This window comes from Otolemur garnettii, unplaced genomic scaffold, assembly GCF_000181295.1.
Source record: "Otolemur garnettii isolate 467f Iridium unplaced genomic scaffold, OtoGar3 scaffold00026, whole genome shotgun sequence".
NCBI lineage: Eukaryota > Metazoa > Chordata > Mammalia > Primates > Galagidae > Otolemur > Otolemur garnettii.
In genome coordinates, this window is record NW_003852421.1 from 19,723,341 (window position 1) to 19,742,871 (window position 19,531).

Consider the following 19,531-nt stretch of genomic DNA (forward strand, 5'->3'; position numbering starts at 1 on the left):
ACTATGTACCAGACACTGCAATAAGTACCTATAAATATAATTTCATTTAATTGTTACAATTACTCTATCAAGTAGGAATTACTATAAATATTTATAGATGAGAAAAATGGAGTATAGAGTTGTGAAGCAACATGACTAGTTAAATATCTAGAATGTAATAGAACCAGTATTAGAACTCACTACTGTCCAACTCTAAGTCCTAATTAGATGACCTTTCTGAACGAACAGATGTGTTACCAAGAGAGACCCGGACACTCACCAGACACCAACAAGCCGTGCCCTTCCCAAAACCTAATCTCCAATAAAAGGGAAACAAAGAGCCCCCGGATTTTGCATATGTGCTGATTCCTATGTACTTTAAAAGGATGAGATAACATACCTGGCCATGTTACAATCTAAGAATAAACAAGTGTTCACTAGATCCACTCATGAAAGCAAGCTAACAAACATTTTAAAACTCATGAAACGTGCACTTTTTATGCAGACTGGAAAGGGAGAAAGAAAAAGTGGCACTTGCAGGCTTAAGTGGTGATGAAGAGCACTGGGACAGAGTTGTGGACCCAAAGAATAAAGACGACAAAACTATTCCTGCCTTTGGTACTCTGCTAAGCATTTATTCAACAATTTGCTTTGATCTCTCTATTCTTTAATAAGAATAGAGGTTTTTTTTTAATTTTTTAGCCTTTTATCTTTTTAGTCTTTTACCTATGTGAAGGTGAGGTAACAATGGGCAAAATATCACATTTTTACCCTAAGTCTTCTCCAGGAGATCACCTCGTAAATCACAGTCCAGCTACTCCATTTGGTAGTGAGTGATGTGCAAGAAATAATTGTCAGTCTGTATTACCATGGGTACAAGTCACTGCTTTGTACCTCAGTCTTCTCATCTGAAAATTGGGATCATAGAGAGTACCCACCATAAAGGGTTGCTGTGAGGACTAAATGATCTCATGCATTTATGTAGAAATATGTATTTTTAACATATATGTACCTCAGCAATGCCTGCCATATAGTCAGCACTATGTGTTAGGTATTATTGTTATTATGTATTGTGACCATGCAAATATTAACGATTTTAGAAATCATTCTCATTAAATGCCACCTACCAGTGGTTTGCAGAAAACCTGCAAAGCAGGAGTTATTGAATTTATGTAGCAACTTGCTCATGTCTATGCAAATTTTCTAAGGCATTCTGAGGTAATTTTCTGGTATGTTCTTGACTTTATGGATTTATTGGGTTTTTTTTTTAATATAAACATTTAATTCATCTCATCTACTTAGACTTCCTGACATTGGGGTTAAGAATGAAGTAAGGAACTGAAACTACCCAAAGCTGAAAGAAACAAGAAAGTTCTCTCAGTTGGGCAGTGCTCTTCCAGCCCAGCAAAGCTCCCTACCTCCTGCCTCATCCAAGACAGAAAACACATCTCAAGTGGGGCGACAGGGAAAGAAACACAAATCAAGTCTACCTGCCTCTTCATTTAAAAATAAACGTAAAAAAAAATGTCACGCCCCGCCTGAAAGTGCTGACGGTGGTCCCATAAGATTATAATATGGTATTTTATTATACCTTTGCTGTTTAGATGCACTAATACTTACATTGTTATAACTGTCTAGTTTTCAGCGCAGTTACACGCTATACAGACTTGTACCCTGGAAGCGATAGGAAGTGCACTCGATGTAACGTGTCGCACTAGTAAATCGCCTAAAGACTAAGGATGAACTCAAAACACATCTCTGTCCCGGTCGTTCAGCGACGAGTGACTGTATATTGTGTCTCCTGCGGCCAGACTATGGCCTGGACAAAGTAGAAAGGCAGAGACGGTGCCGCCCCGAGGAGCTTCAGCAGGGCGGAGGGACCAGCCTTGCAGAGCTCCAGCCCCTTCCCGTGGGAACAGCCCACCTAGGGTGCAGGCAGGAAGGGGGCTGGCGCGCCGGACCGCTCGCCCCGCCCACTCGCCGTAGGCCCGCCCCTCCGGCGGCGCAGCGGCTGCGCGGGCCTGGGCGCGCGGGCACGCGGGACGCCGGCTGTCAATCACGCGCAGGCTGAGCTCCACGAGGCGGAGCGGCGGTGACCGCGGCGGCGGCGGCGGCGGCGGCGGCAGAGATGGGACCCCAGCGAGAGATCTGCGGCTAGGCTAGCTGCACTTGCTCCACGGGTCAGGGGATCGGAGGGGGCAGGTAAAGCTACGTGGAGTCCAGGGGAGGCGGCTCTCTATGCCCCAGATGCCTCTCTCCAGGTGTCCCTCTCCTCCCTTCCTCTCTTTCCGTCCTCCCTCCTTACGCACAAATCTCTCTCTCTCTCTATCTCTCTTTTTCTCTGTCTCTGTCATATACAATACCCATTCATGGTTATGATATGAGCACAAATCTCTACAAAAATCTATGCATATTACAATATGTGAAAACATACAAATTAGAGGTAGCCCACTCCATGCTTTGGTGGTTTGTGGTCTGTGTTATATAAGAATTTGGGTGGTGTATAGCTAAAACTTGAGAGTTTTCTTCCTTTGAGACACGAAAAGTTGTATATTAGGTGAAACTAAAATACACGTATTTGGAGTTTGGAAAACTATTTTGATTTATTTTCCAGGCTAAATCAAGCCTCCACCCAGCCTCCCTAGCCTCCCTATTCCTTTGCCATGACTGAAGGGGGGTGAGAGTTTTGCTATGATCCCAGGACCTAGGTCTTTGTATTGTTAGAAAGGGACTTTTGGGTGAGGGTCAGACCTGGTCCGTGACCTCAGAGAAAACAGAGCTGGAATTTAACAGCTGGTCTTTGCTTGATTGGTTCTTGGCTCTGTGGCAGAAATGTTTTCAGAACCTTGGAGAGCTCCTTGGGCTCCAGACCAGGCCAGCCTTTGGTGAAGGGCATGTGTGGAATCAATTTCTTAAGAGAAAATGGGGCAAGGACAGAGGAAAAGAAGGGAAATTTAATTCTGAGAGACAAGGGAGGAAAGATAGGAGAATCTAGTGAATGTTATCACTATGGTTGATAACAAGCCTATGGTTGGCTTGTTTTTCTTTGCTTATTCACATCCAGGCTCCTAAAATAGTTTGCTTCTTTCTCCCAAATCTGCTCAGATACCACTCAGAAAATTTGGGGGGATGAAAAACGAGTTTTGGAGGTTTGGTTATAGTCTATATAGACTGACCCTGGACATTCTAAAAACAGTTTGTCAGGCCTCAGATAGGCTTACTCACCTCCAGTGTTCAGGTTCTCCTGCAAATAAGTGGGGATCTGTTCATCAGAAAGAATTATTAATAGTTTCTTGAAAAACATGGCCCCAGTTATTACTTTATTTCATATGACTAGAGTAATGAGGAAACCAATAGTCTTATAGTTGGCAATGGCTTTTAAATTAAATTTTGCCTGGGCACCTGCTTTTCTTAGGCAGATGGAAAGTCAAATGGTTGTGATAGAAAGAAAATGGATATAGGAGTAAAACTCAGCCTAATAAGTAAATCATCCAAAGAGCCTTACTAATTGTAAAATGCATGTAAACATATCAGAACATACAGTGATGTTAAGAGTCATATATTTTATGACATAATGGAACAAGCACCAGAAAAGATTAATTCTAGAATATCTAGGAAGCTAGTAACCTTTTTAATTGAAATTTATAAAATAAAAATGGATTCTTGTACTTGGCATTTATTATTAACCTCATGGAATATAGTTGCATCAAAAAGAATAGCATTTATATAATGTATTATAGTTTGCAAAGCTCTTTTGTTTGTGTCATCTCATTTACTCTCTAAGTTACATTAAAAGCCCATTAACAAGTTATAAAATATGTTTTACTTTTGTTTTCTTAAAAACCCATCTCTATTCTTGAACAAGAAGTTCTTTGCCAATATTTTTGTCAATATTAAAATTACTCTTTATAAGTTATATAAATAGTTTATGAAATTTGGATGTTAATCTGTATTACATTTTGCAGAGATTTTTTTTCTTAAATAAGATTGAAGAATGTCCCATTAAAAAGAAAGGTCAAAGAGTACACAAGAAGAACAAGAGGTGGAGGATTTCAAAGGTAAGATTCAAGCTTCATCACATGTAGATTCATAAGCACCTCTTGGTCTATATGTAGATAAAGAAGAAAGTAAAAGAGAATATGAGTTCCTGTTCTCTTCTCAGTTTGGTTTTGTAGTTTATGTACTTTACTAAAAAATATATCTTGAAAGATTAATTGATAGTGGGTAAGATAATTGCAGATCATTCCTTCTCTTCTAAAAATTATAGAAGTGGCTACATATTTACTGAGAGGATTTTACAAAGTTCATAACATAAAGCCATAATCACTACACTGTCTCTCTCCAAATAAAATGTCTCTGAAATGATCCATTGGTTGAAACATAGTTTCAAGTTTCAAGGTCATGTTTATAATTCCAGAATGCCTGATTTAAAAGTGAAAAGGCTATTAGCAGGCTTTCATGCTTTCCTGCATCTACAGTGAGTCTGGCTGAGTCTTTTAAGTGACTTGACCTTTGGGTTGGTGTTGGATAAGTGGTCTAGACTGTCTCTGTCCCTATACTTTGTCTTTTGCAGCACTGGCCTTGTGGAAAAGTGGCTCTAATGGGAACTTCACTCTCATCATCTCAGAGTTATTTTATTGGAGAGAAAAGTAGTATGAAAAATTGAGTAATAGTTTGAAGGGAATAAATAGAACAAGGCCGGGATCTGGCCTGACAACTGACTCACATAGCCATGGGAAAACACTCATCCTTTCTGTGCCTCAACTTGCTTTCTCTTTTCTCTCAGGAAGACGACAAAGACAAATAATATAATGTCTCTGATGTCCTTAGAGTGTCATGAGGCATAAAGATTTAATTCTGTTTTCATTGCTATGAACATTTGTAAAATAAAATAAAATGTAGCTGCATATGTTAGACTTCAGTTCCAATTTCAGACAAAAAGTTGATACTACAGTGTTTCAGCACACATAGAGATCACAATAGCACATATGTGGGTTTGCCTAATAAAGGAATTGTTCATGGGATCCTCAGCATTTGTACTCCCTCCCGTTGTAAACACCTCTTTATGCTGCTTGGTTAGTTGCATTTATCGCTTCCTGAGTGTGTCCTTCTAATTCAAGAGTGCAGTAAGAGCAGATTTTGCCCCACTCATCTCTGTAAATGTTATTTATGTACCTGGCATACAGTTAGTGCTTTAAAAACATTGAAAGAAAGGAGGAATGACAAACTCAGGCCATCACCTTTATAACAGCCCATGAAAAACTCTGTGCTTAGAACTTAGAAAGTACTGGAGATTTAAGTGGTAAACAGAACAGGAGTCCCTGCCCACATGGAGCTTACCAGCATGCGTATGGTCTATCAGATCACAAGCAAATAAACCACACATGGACTATCAGGCAGCACCAAGTGCTATGGAGAGGAAAAAGTCTGCACAAGGGGATGAAAAATGAAGGAGGGCTGATATTTAGATATAATGATTGTAGAAAGCCTCTCAGAGAATTTGGGAGGGAGGTACAGCACAATGTTCTCCTTCCCTTGGTCTCCAGGATATGATAGGTGTGCTTTGTTGGTAATAAGTCAATATTCATTTAATGTGTAATGGTGGGCCAGGTGTGGTGGCTCACACCTGTAATTTTAGCACTCTAGGAGGCTGAGACAGGTGGATTGCTTGAGCACAGGAGTTCAAGACCAGCCTGAGCAAGAGTGAGACTCATCTCTACTAAAAATAGAAAAGTTATCCAGGTGTTGTGGTGGGCACCTGTAGTCCCAGCTGCTCAGGAGGCTGAGGCAAGAGGATTGCTTGAGCCTAAGAGTTTGAGGTTGCTGCGAGCTGTGAGTGACCCCATGGCACTCTACCCAGGGTAACAGAGTGAGACTCTTATCTCAAAAAAAAAAAAAAAAGGTGTAACTTTACATGCAATTGAGAGAGTTGTTATGGACAGATTATAAAAAGAAGAGATGGAGCCTCACTTATCAGCACCTAGGAAGGATGAAAACATCTTCCTTTTCATAAATGACCAAAGCACCGCACACAAAGGTTGCTTGTGCATCCATCATAACCATGCTGGCAGGGGATGCAACTGGAACATTCATGAATGAATAATAATGTAGACTAATTTAAATACAATGCCAGACAATGTTTTTGCACCCTCTCTTTTCATGTGCCTCCTGAGATAAGGCTTTCTCTAAAGAAAGGAGCCCTCCAGGATCTGTTGCTTAACAACAGTCATAGATTTAACATTACCATTTTTGCTGTTGCTACTGAAGTACAAACATCGGGATTCTCATGAAATCTTGCTCATAAAGTAAATACTGAGCCAAGCTAAAAAGCCTTTACACATACCTTCGGTTTCCGTTTCAATGCTAGTTCATTGTATCTAGTTTAATAATTGCTCAGCTTTCAAAGTGACTTTAGGAAGTGTGTGCACATGTCTTTTTTATAATACTGAGGTATCAATCAAACCAGCAGGTTCCAAAAAACTGTAATATACTCTGTATTGGGACTAAAAGTTCCTGGCTTCCCTATGAGGCATGTAACTCTCTTGAGATTTTGTAGGTCCAAAACCCTCACTCTTATTAAAATTCTTGTGTTCTTCCCAGTGATCATTCTGCTCTAGGTATGAATTACAACTAGTTCTAATTTTAGGGACATGTCTGAAACCTCTCAGACCCTCAGAGACAACACACATAACATTAAAGGAACTTGTTTACAAACATTCGGTCTACTTAGTAGCAAGTAAGTAACCTAACTATCAGCTTATATGACCCTTTAAACTGAAGTAAGAATTTGAGACTGACAATCAAGGCATTTATGGAGGAGATGGGAAGTCAGTAAATCTAGTTCTTTATCCAACAAACAGTAATTGATTAATTCCATAGAGTCATAGGAATAGCTTTTCAAAATCCTGAAAAGCTGTACCCAGAAGGAATTAGAGTTTAATCTGTTCCAACTATCTTATTCTAAGGATGATGAAACCAGAGCCCAGAAAGGTTAACATGTTTGTCTAAAACCCCATGACTGGTAAATTACAGATCAAAACCTAGCATTCAAGTCCGTTCTCTACTCTGTGTGGTTGGCACAAAATAGGCCAAGTTCTTGTTCATGCTCTGTGCTTCTAGAGGAGAGAGTAAGGCCCTTGGGGTTTTCCTCTTCAGAGTATATCTAACATCATAAAAATCCATAACTTAAAGTAGAGCTTTCAATCACTCAGGTTCAAAAACATTTAGGACACTTTTTATCTCTTTTATGATTTTACCCATCTTATTTTTAACAAAGTTGGACAACTAAGTCTTATAAAGCAGGAACATGTAACCAAGGTGCCGGGAACAAGCTGTGCAGGGAATGACTACAGTATGTCATAAGGTCCTTCTCTGCATCAAAGCTCAATCCTGAGAAACAACAACTTCAGCATCTAAGGGAAATAACTCTTACTGCTGCCATGAGAGATTTTTAATATTCATATTACATCGATTTCTGTCCTTTTCTCATGTTAAAGTCACTGATGTCTTATAGAAAACCTGAAAATATATATTTAGATGAGGTGGTTCTGACTGTGCAAGTTCATGATTCAGCCCATAATCCTGCTTATTGTATTAATTGTCATCTTTCACCTGCTCCCTGACTCATGGTGTAACCTTTAGTAGATGCGTTTTCCATGCCTTGGTTTCCTCAATGACAAAGCAGACTTAGTAATACTGATCACATCTCCCCTTGACCAAAATTGTTATTAGAATATCTTAAAAGAAAAGTGCCTTTATAATCATTCTGCTTGTGTACCATTGGTAATAGGCTCTTATTAATCATCTTCATTGTGCAAGCATTAAACAGAAGGTACTGAAGAGATCATCCTGGCACTTAAAATATAAAAACTAGGTTAATATTCTTTTGATCTGTCAGGCTTTGCTGCTCTAATCAGGCAAAGTACATCTGAAAGTTTGACTTTTCATGAAATAATATCCTTCTAAATATTTAAAAGTAAGAAATAAGAATCCTACTTTTGCCTCCCTGCACTGTCTTCCTGGGTTATTTCTTTAGATGGTAGCTATGCCTGACATGGGGAAAAGGCATGGTGAATGAAATATTGGCCAACAGTGCAATGATCACCTGCTTCCATCATTTTGCTAAGATCAGGGCCATGTTTTCCTCAATTTGGCCACATTTTCTAACCAAAACTCATTTGTGGCTATGGGTACACATTTACAAGATGTTCTTAAGTTCATGGGTTCACTTGGTGCCCTTAGGCTACCTCTATCAACATTGACTTTAGTCCCATGATTCTGTCCAACCAAACTAAGTGGCCACATAAAGGCATTCAATAGAATAGATAAACATTATTAGCTGGTTTCTTGAAGAGTAATTGGAAATAGTTAATATGCCCCTTTGGCCTAGATTATACCCCAAGCCCTGAGAAAACCTGGTTCAGTGAGAAAATAACCTTCCATATTGTTTATCATTTTATTACATACGGAGCACGTTTATGGGAGGAAAAGCATTTAAAACATCATTGAAAAAATCCAAACAAGTATTTCACATACCTAGCTGCACACTTATTTGCTCATATAAATTCAGAAAACCATAGGATAACTGAAATACCGTTCCCTTCCTAAAATTACTGCCCCTCAGTAACTTCCCCTTTTTAAAAAATCATGAATTGATAACAAAATCCATATTAATGCCTTTCTCTGAGGGTATTAGGTCAAATGAAGTTGGAATTTCTATCTTAAAGAGGCAAAGCCCCAAGCAGCCCACCCAGGGCATAGTTTCAACAACAATTCTTTGAACTCTTATTTATATTAGATACTTAATGAAAAATAATAAAAAGCTGGGTCTACTCTACGTATTAAACACACACATGCACAGGTGTATCCACAAATGATGACGGATTTATATGGTGCTAGAGTTAGTGAGATGGCAATTACAGGCCAAGCCATTTATGATTAATAAAGCATGAGGTTTAAATTGCTCAGCAGCTTTTTAATGGAGCTTCTATACAACTTGACAATTAGTTAAAATGTTAGAGGAAGATATGAGAGATCTGAGAGGGAAGAACAGCTACTAAGAATAACACCATGTAGATTCCACAAGGGAACATGGTGAAGAATCTGAGGGGACAGTCTGAGACAAATTCCATCTCTAGCAAGGGAGAATGCCTGCCTAATCCCTTAACATGTAAATGCAAAGACTATTGAATTCAAAGGGATTAAAGATTTCTTGTCAAGTCAATGAAAATCTCAGCTAGCTTGTTGCCACTTCTTGTGTGCCTCATGCTTAAATTTTTGCATAATTTAAATCAGCTGTGCTGTTATAACTCATTACACTTATGGAGAACCAGTTCTAGTTATCTAGCCAGTATTTGACGTAATTTTGTATTGAAGGGAAAAGGGGAATGGCTTATAAGAAAGACAGGTCTTTAATAATGTCTTTAAAGAAGAGTGTTGTTCAAGGAGGCTGACATTGCCCAGCCTGCTTCCTGCCTTTCCTGTCTTTTGATCCTGAAGTCAAAGGCCATCAGGCTGATTCCTGTGGATGTTGTCATTTCAGCTGGGAAAGATGAGTTCTCACAGTAATGTCTGTGGGTCCAGGCAGGCACAGCCTGCAGCCGAGGGCGGGTACCAGCGCTACGGAGTCCGGTCCTACCTACACCAGTTTTATGAGGACTGTACTGCCTCCATCTGGGAGTATGAGGATGATTTCCAGATCCAGAGATCACCTAACAGGTGGAGCTCAGTATTCTGGAAGGTAAGGAAAGAGCATATGTCTACTCAGAAAATAGAAAGATTACTAGATATGGTAAATACTGTAGCTATAGAGAATGGAGAGGTTTGGTACTCTCTGTGTGTGCAGCACTCCTGGTGATACTAAATGCATTTTTCTTCCCTTAAGAAAGGAGAATCTTGGGCCAAAGAAAGCCTCTAAGAACAGTACAATTGTTGATAAGCAGGTTAAACATGATTAGGTGTATTTGTCATATTAATTCCTGTTTTTGCTACTATTAATAATGTGCCACTAAGTTCACTATGAAGCTATCCATAGGCAAAACATTATACTCTTTCTGTAACAGGCTTAAGAAGTATATCATTGGACACAACAATTATTAAAAGGAAACAATTAGGTATTCAGAGACAGTTAATGCTGAGATATAGTACAATGGTCCCTGTCCCAGCTCTGCCTTCACCAATGTGTGATCATGAGGTCCACTGAGCCGCAGCTTCCTCCCATGAAGGACCCTCACCACCTTATGTATTTAGTCATTCAACAGCAAGTAGTGAGCTACTGGCTCTGTGCCAAGTGGGTCCAACGTGCTGGAGATTAAAAAATGGTAACCAAGAGAAGAAAAAGTCCCTTCCCTCAGGGAACTTACAGGCTATCATGGGAAACACACTGTAAACAAACAAAGAAAACCCATGGTAGAATGTTGGGTGGTGGTAAGTGCTGTAAAGAGAAATGAATCGGGATAAGAGGAAAGAAGTGATGGAGACTCCTTCAGATGGGCTGATGATGGTAAAAGCTTTTCCGAGGAGATTCCATTTGAGCAAATACCAGAATAAGCCAAGGGAACAGACCATAAAGTTATCTAGGCTAGGAAAATAGTAAGTCCTAAAGCTCTGACATGGAAACAAGTTTGGTATTTTTGAAAAAGAGCAAGATGTTCAGTCTAGTTGGAGTGGAGTGAGAAAAGAGTCAGGCAATGAATTCAGAAAAATAACGGGGTGCAGATGATTTATATAGCACCTTGTGGACAAAAGGATTTGGGCTTTTACCCTGAGAGACGTGGAAAGCCACCTCAAGATATTCAGCAGAGTAGTAACACGGTCTGGCAGTATTTTAACAGGATCGTTCTGGCTAGTGTACAGAAAATAAATGATAGAAGAACGAGGGCAGAAGCAGATAGATGGATTTAGAGGCTATTAAAGTATCCATGAAAGAGATGCTCATGGATTAGATTAGGGTGGTGTCAATGGAGATGACAAAAAGTAGTCCAATATAGCACAAAGTTTGAAGGCCAAGCTATCTGGAACATGCTGATGAATTAGATGTGGCATATGAGATTTTTAAAAATCAACATGACCCCAAGACTAAGTTATTGTCTTAGTCTTAAGTTATTTAGGCTAAGTTATTTAGTGAATAGTATTATAATTTACTAGGATGAAGAAAATTATGAGGAACCAAAAGCTTGACTTTGGCCATGTTATATTGGAGACGCCTGGTAGACATCCAGGTCGACCTCTCTAGTGGCAATTACAATATGTCAGTCTAAAGCGCATGGATTGGGCGTTGACACATACAATCTATAGAAGGAACCAGGTTTCTGAGATAATCCAGGAAGAGAATATAGGCATAGAAGAGAAGAGGATATTGTAACATTCTAACAATTGGTAACCATACCGAGAAAAGAAGGCTTTAGGAAGTGACACTGAGATGTGGCCTTTGATGGTGCCTAAGTTCTTCTCCAGCTTTAAGAGTCTGTCCTTCTCCAAAAAGTTTCTAAAACTTTTGACATAACATTGACATATACTTGCAATTTATTAACAATATGGTGTAACAACAGGTAGTATAGCATAATAATTATGAGTATGGATTCTGTCCTCAGACTACGTAAGTTCAAATCCCAGCTCTTTTGTTAATAGCTCTGTAACCAACCTTGGGCAAATTGACTTTCATAGTCCTCTACAAGTGATGCATATAGTACCTGCCATATAAGAGTTGTGAGAATTAAGTAAGATAACGTTTACAAGGGGCTTAAAACAATGTCTGGTATGTACTTGATAAGCATTGCTTGTATTAATTACTATTACTGGATGCTGCATGGAGCTCTGAATTCTAAACTGGAAATAAAACTAGAAATCTAGTTAATAAGTAAAATACTGGGTAATACAGTTGTTAACATGGATTATCCAAGATCTGTGTTAATTCAAAATCATACTATTAGCGTGGCACCCATAGCTCAGAGGTTAGGGTGCTGGCCACATGCACCAGGGCTGGTGGGTTCGAACCCAGCCTGGGCCTGCTAAATAACAATGACAACAGACAACAACAACAACAACAAAATTAGCCAGGCATTGTGGCAGGCACCTATAGTCCCAGCTACTGGGACTGGGAGGCTGGGGCAAGAGAATCACTAGAGCCCAAAAGTTTGGGGTTGCTATGAGCTGTGACACCACAGCATCTACTGAGGGCAACATAGTGAGATTCTGTCTCAAAAAAAAAAAAAAATCATAACTATTGTCACATACTCTGCAATCAGAATTGGTCAACTCAGTATCCTTGCCTGGTAGAAATTTCACCTCTGATGAATCTTTACCAGCCTGGGCCAATGAAATGCATAGCCAAGCTTGGCACATCTTGTATTTACCTAGATAAGTGGGTGGTTATTTCCCTGTTTATCAAAAGAAAAATTTGCCTGACAAATCTATTGTGCCAAGAACCTAAAATGCCACTGCCATGCAGAATATTGTAAGCATTCATGTGCTTCCAAACACCAGTTGCTATGTGATTTGTGAAGCTATAAACCCATCAAATAAAACATAGTTATGGATTTAAAACAAAGAACTCACAGTAAATTACCAACCCCACAATTCAGATTTCTATATTTTCTCCCTTCTATTTTACACAAACAAGATCCAAAAATATTTATTCCTTGTTGTGCTGGGCCTACTTTAGAGAAAAACGGGCAAAAGTCCATGGCCTTATAGAGATTATACTCCAGCAAAATCCAAGTCCTAGATTCACATTCTAACTGTAGAACACAGAAGCCTTGTGTGAACCTGCATAGCCTGAGAAGTCACTGTCTTGGACACTCATCCCTACCAAGAGAAAAGCCAACTGTTCTGGGGTTTCCTCCTGGGGAATATGAGTGAATTCCTTCTTGTGGCTTTATGAAGTGCCTTGTACTAATACAGAAAAAGATGCCAGTTATGCTTATGTTTCCATTGTGATTCTTTATGTTTTTTCTTTCATTCAAATTGCATCTGTAGGTGGTTCGGATTACTGGTTTCCCCTCTTCCCTCTTGCTCTGTAGTGTTGCTAGGACCAAGCTGGTCTCTCCCTGGGGGCTGTGCTCACAGTACTCTGGCAGTACTCTGCCCTGGAGCCAGCTCCTTTGCAGCAGGCAGCTTGGTAAGGCTCAAGGAGAACAGAAATTGGAATCAAGTAAGTCTGAGTTAGAATCTTTGCTCCATCACCTGCATCTCCATAACAGCTATTTCCCAGTGCTATTCTTTCTTTACACAAATGCTTATTTGTCCATCATGTACTAGGCTACATGGTAAGCACTGGGATTCAGATGTGAATAAGGTGTGAGCCTTCACCTCTGAATGAGATAGAGTCCTTGACCTGAAGGAGTTGAGGCTCAAATAGGAGAGGTGGACATGCACACAGATTGTTATAATTCAGTGTGCTAAATGTTGCCATGTTGAGTAGTCACAAGTGCTAGTAGTACTTACTGGGTACATGGGACTGGGGGTCAGGGAGAAGTGGGTACCTCATACAGCAGGGGTCCTCAAACTTTTTAAACAGGGGGCCAGTTCACTATCCCTCAGACTGTTGGATGGCCAGACTGTGGCCCCGGGACAAGTCGGCTGCTAAGCAGGACAGGAAGCAACAGCAAAAACACCTGGCGGGCCAGATAAGTGTCCTAGGCAGGCTACATGTGGCCCACGGGCCATAGTTTGAGGACACCTGTCATACAGCCTTATGCAGCCCAGGGAAGAAGTGGCTCCACAGTGGGGATGCCTTTGAATAATTATCCCAAAGAAGAAAAAGCAGTGCAAGAGCTGAGAGTTGTGGGGGAGTGTGGCATGTTCAGGGGCCTGTAGATAGCCCCATATGCCTGGGGCAAATGTTCAGAAGTTGGAGAAGAGGGGTCAGGCATTGAACCTGGGAATGCATACAAGAGCCAGACCACAGAAGACTTTGAAGGGCTGTGTGATAGAGATCTCTCCATGACCTCCAGCCTGAGTACAGTGAGGGCAAAATAATAAATGTCTCACAGTCACAAGCAAACACACATACACACGGAGCACTACTTCTCTGAGCCTGTGCCTGTGAGGAAGGACTCTGTGAACGGGTAGAAGGAAGGCACAAAAAATAGAGAAACTGGGAAGGAAGTTACAGAGCACCATTTTGAATATTTCGGGTTTGTGGAACAGTTAGGATATCTTGCACAGATCCCCCTATTGGCCGTCAGAAATAGGGTCTAAAGCTCAGGGGGGAGGTCCAAGAGGTCTGGGAGTCATAGGTGGGAGTTGAAACTGCAGCTGCAGATTAAATCCTTGAGAAAACATATTAAATAAGAAGAGGTGGGGCGTTGAGAGTGGAATCCTGGAGAACACCAACAACTTGGGAAGAACATCTGGCAAAACAGGTTGAGGGTGAATTGTTTAGAGGCAAAGCTACAAACAGAAGAGTGTGTCAGAAATAACCACAGGGAAGGAGTTCAAGAAAGCATCAGGGTTTAACATCAAGGACTGTGGAATATTTAAGTGAGATGAAGAAAGAATAATCACATTGCATTTGATCATTAAGATGTCCTTTGTGACCTCAGAAAAGGCGGTTTCAGGGCAATCGTAGAGGATTCAACTTGGCAGTCAGGGTAGGAAGACTCTCCAGCAGTACTTAGAGAGCGATGCAGGGTTCTAGAATAGCTGTCGAAGATGGAGGCAGTTGAGTGTTTACGTGCAGGGAGGAGGAAGGAGTCTTTGCAAGGTGGAAGAGCTGATGTGATTTCACCACCCAGGTGAAGGGGTGCTGGGAAGACTGAGAGGCCAGACGTGTGGGCAGACCCGGCCCCTCTCTGGGCATGGTTCTTACTTTGTACAGCTCAGTATCACGTGCCAGAGTCTACTCTGCTGCTGGCAGATTCGCCACTTGGAGCTCGGGTCCTTCTAAGGAGAAGTCAGCACAGCCCTCAGGGCTGATGAAGAAGACAAAGCCAGTCTCACTCTTGATGTGCTCCCCTAAATTTCCTCCAACCCAGGTGGCGCCTTTCACGTGTAGCGCCACCCAGCCTCCCCACCCCACGCTGTTCTCCCCTGCTTTGCCGGTGCTTGCTTCCAACAGTCATTACTGCCGCCTCTCCGCCTGCACAGCTGCGACGCCGCTGCTGCCAGCTCTGTCTGTCGGAGTAAGTGCATTTTCAGAGCTCATCAGCTCGCTGAGCTACAACTAAGGGGATATTGATCAAAATAACAGCTGGCTCTGGCTTGCAGAATCCACCAGCAGAATTTCTGGAATCCAAACCCCCCTCCCCACCCCCATCCAGTTCTCCTTTCCATTGGCAAAGGACTGAGTTTTCACATCCTCACCAAAACGAAGAGAGTCATCAGAGTCACAGCACAAGAACTGTCCTTGCTGCTGCTTTGAGGGGTTGTCAGGTCCTGGAGAGATACTTCAAAACTCCCACCACAGGGGTGGACCTCACCAGCCTAAGGTCCCAGCTCTACTGCATCCGGAGGACCCTCCCTGCAGTGTCCCAGCTCTTCTGTGTGGCCCTAAACAGAGCTACTCTGCTTCCTCAGTCCCTTAAACCACCTCTGCAATTTGTTTACTCTCTCAGTTTAACAGAGCCCTCTTTCTCTTAGACCTGGGACCACTTCAACTTAGAACTGTGTCCAGAGACAATTTTTATGATGGTATATGGAATCACTCCTCAAAGTTTTATTCCCTCTGGTACGTCAGCACAGTACCAGGATGTATCCGACCTGGCCTCCTCACCTCCACTATACTCTGAGTGAAGTTAAAAAGCAGCCTGTCGGGGATTCCATCATTGCCTCTCACGCCTGTTGTCCCAAGCTCTCCCTCCCACACGTTAACAGGTTTGGAATCCTTCAGCAAGCAGAGCGCTGGGAGATCCGCGTTAAACTTGCGTTGATGGCACCTTCAGAATCCTTAAGTGGGCTGTTCACCACACTGTCCTCCCCACGGCAGATGGCGGGGCCGCTTGTGATCCTCTGATGGAAGTGAGAAAAGGGAGAGGCTCAGTGGGGACAGCCACTTGCCAGTTCTTAAAGCGAGCAGGAGTTCTGCCATCTGCAAGCCATGCTTTGCCTTTTAGCTTCTGAGTGATAGTCCAAGAGTGGATTTTCATCGAAAGCACTGCTCAGCTGAGGAGCAGACTGCTCCCAGAATCAATCACCTGGCTCTGTGTTCAGCAGGCTGGTGGTTTGAGTTAGTCAGTCAGGACTATTTATTGAGCATCAGGCTGGAATCAGAGCGGTAAGGAGCCAAGGCTAAAACACAAGACAGAGAGCACTGGCCCCACTGGCTCTGCAAAACCTCAGAAACTAAAATGGATACATTTTTGCTGCCCTCAGTTTTTGAGAATTAGTGCCAGTTCTTGAAGAAGGAGGTAGTCACATAGGAAGCATGTCACCATGGATATTTAAATTAATTTAGCTGTGCATTCAGAATTTTCTGATGTGACTCATTTCTTAAGTTATAAATAATGGTTAGTCTTGAAGGGTGAATGTACTTGCCACAATTTTTAGAACAACAAAAAAAGCAACCTAAAATGTTTTATTTTACAACCCAGTTTTCCTGTAGTACTTTTATGTAGAATAGCTTTTTTTTTTTTTCAGATGACGTCCTATAGACTCTGCGTGTGTATGTTTCAGAGTCTCTGCAGGATTTCAGTAATGAAATTAGTCATTATATGGTGGCTTAAACTCTTTTCAAGTTCAAATAAAAGATAATAGGAAATACAAAAAATAGTAACTGGTGAAGTATCATGGGTAGAACAAAAGTTAGAACTGATCACACAGATCTGGATTAGAACACAGTCACACCACCTGCTAATTATGTGACCTTCAACTATGCTGTTTGGCCCCATAAACCTCTATTTCTAGTAGGTGAACTGGGAATGAAAATACCTATCTCTCATAAGATGTTTATGAGGATTTAATGTAAAGCACATCTAGTATTATTCTAGGTCAGTGGTTCTCAACCTTCCTAATGCCGCGACCCTTCAATACAGTCGGGTAACCCCCCAACCATAAAATTATTTTCGTTGCTACTTCATAACTATAATTTTGCTACTGTTATGAATTGTAATTTAAATATCTGCTATGTAGGACACCCCCCAAAGGGGTCACGACCTACAGGTTGAGAACCGCTGTTCTAGGTCATAATGGTTCTCTTACCCCTCCCCTTTGCTAGGATGATGGATTTATTGCATGTCTTCCTTCTGTTAGCTAAGCCTCCTTTATTAGTGCATTATCCCTGCAATTTAATAAATAAGTTCATTAAACAAATATACTTTAAATAGCGAAGATTAAATGGTGCTTTATATTTGGTTATTTTCCCAGCCTTGTTATTCTAACCAAAAGTAATTAGGAGCAGGAGGAAGTGAAAAACATGTTTTAAAAATAAATAACACCATCTACTATTCCTTACTCCCAATGCTGAGCCATGGTTGCAATACCGTTGGCGATGCAGCAGAACAATTTTACAACAGGTGTATTTCCAAACAATAATTTCAGGCATGGTTTCATTTCATCCTCACAACAACTTTAGGAGGCAGGTACTATTATCATTTGTTATTTTGTAGATGGGGAAGTTAACGAGAACATTTAAGTAACTTTCCTTTTACGATTCAAGTGCTAGGTGGCAATGTTAGAAACCCAGCTTGATTGTGTTCCTTCCAAATCCATGTGATTCCACCATGTCACTTTCCATCTTCAGCATGTTACTGTTGATTAGAACTTGAGCTAAGGCAGTTTAACCTCCACCTGCTATTCTTAACATGTGTTAGTGTCGGCACAAGCACAGCCCAAATAGTTACCTGCGAGAGAGAACAAGGGCAGGTCTTCTAAGCCCTGCTTCTGCACCTTGCAAGCTGGCCATCTCTAGGCCAGTGATTTACCCACTCGGAAGCTACATTTCCTAATGCGTAAACTGGCAATTGTGGTTCCTTCTCTGCTTAATTGAAAAAGAGGTGGGGAGTTACAAAGACTGAATGTCCTCCAGCCAAAACCACCAGGAACATATCTGTAATAGTGAATAGGTTGGGTTCATTACTCATCACAGTGAGAAAGAGTGACACCATAGGGGATATGGGGCATTTCAGTAAGAGACTGTGAAAAAGGAAGTATTATCAGATGTGGTCTTTGGTTGAGTGATTTGGGAGAGGGTCTGATGAAGCAAGAGTTCACTATGAATTGTCAGGGCCAATGCTATGATTGAATGTCTTCATAAATCGTAGGTGTAGGGAGGGCAGACAAGAGTGAGACTAAAGCTATAAAGGGTAAAGAAGTAGCAGTCATTCAGATTAGTCAGGAGAAGGGATTGTTTGGTAACTTGTGGTCTGCACAATGGCTTTCTTTTTGTCTTTGCATAGACGGAAATTATAAAAGGGCATTGTTTTGTCTTACTCCATTAGGGTCACAAAATAAGTTTGCCTGGTGTTAATGTTCTCTGAGACTGAATGTGCCCAATGGGAGAATAGCTTCCTATGAGTTCCCTAGCCAGCTTCTAACAACACGAAGGGATAGTCAGGCCAGTTCCTGGATATCTGGGCTGCTTTTCTCTTCCTCAAAACCAAATAAAACAATGAAAGAAATCAAGACCCAAGGCCACAGTTTCTGGCTACCATTAAAATCAGGAGAGTCTTCCTTTCTCCTTCTTGGTTTTCATACCAATCTAGGGGAACTAGGAATATTCTCTCAAAAAGAGGACAAGTCCTGACCCAGAGGGCTCAGCGGAGAGCTGAAGCTCCTTCCTTAGTCATTCTTCTTTTGTTTTCTTCCTCTAGGTCGGACTCATCTCAGGTACAGTCTTCGTGATTCTTGGATTGACTGTTCTGGCAGTGGGCTTTCTTGTGCCCCCCAAAATTGAAGCGTTTGGTGAAGCTGATTTTGTGGTGGTCGACACCCATGCCATCCAGTTTAACGGTGCCCTTGACATGTACAAGCTGGCAGGAGCCGTTCTCTTCTGCATCGGGGGCACAGCCATGGCAGGGTGCCTGCTAATGTCCGTGTTTGCAAAAAGCTACTCCAAAGAAGAAAAATTCCTTCAGCAGAAGTTTAAAGAGCGGATCGCAGACATCAAGGCCCACATCCAGCCCGTTACTAAAGCTCCAGGCCCCGGGGAAACAAAGATTCCAGTCACCTTGTCCAGGGTTCAAAATGTCCAGCCTCTAGCAGCAACCTGAGCGTTTCCCACCCCCATCCTCCCTGTCTGATTTACACACATGGTTGAATGGAGCAGGCCAGGTTTTGAGATGCCGAGGATTTGGCGTGGCCTGCCCCAGGGGCGTGTTCCACAGTGGGCAGCATAAGGGGCGAGCTCTCACTCGCTCAGTTCAGGTGGCTCTGTTGAAAGGCTGATGCCGTGTGTCAACCGTGCACACACATCCAGCTGCTGACAGGGGTGTGTCTGCGTGCCCAGCAGGAGCCTTCCGCAACACCTCTTTCATGTCTTGTGACTTTGTGTTATTTTCCGTGTTATTTGGGAGTGCTGAACAGTTTAGACCAGCCCACCAGTGACTAACGTGGACCATTTTATTTTCTAATATCGGTTTTTCTAATCTTTCCTGCGTGGTGCTGTCTTTCATTCCTG

General features: G+C 41.7%; 1 protein-coding gene across 1 annotated transcript; it reads left to right on the top strand.

Annotated features, from left to right (window-relative positions):
• The first annotated feature begins 3,988 nt into the window (after nt 1–3,988).
• NRSN1 (neurensin 1) lies at nt 3,989–19,284 on the top strand. Its single transcript, XM_003788333.2, has 3 exons — nt 3,989–4,037; nt 9,521–9,718; nt 18,726–19,284. Exons 2-3 carry the CDS (start codon nt 9,530–9,532, stop codon nt 19,122–19,124), a joined length of 588 nt encoding a protein of 195 aa, XP_003788381.1. The 5' UTR covers nt 3,989–4,037; nt 9,521–9,529; the 3' UTR covers nt 19,125–19,284.
• The last annotated feature ends 247 nt before the right edge of the window (nt 19,285–19,531 follow it).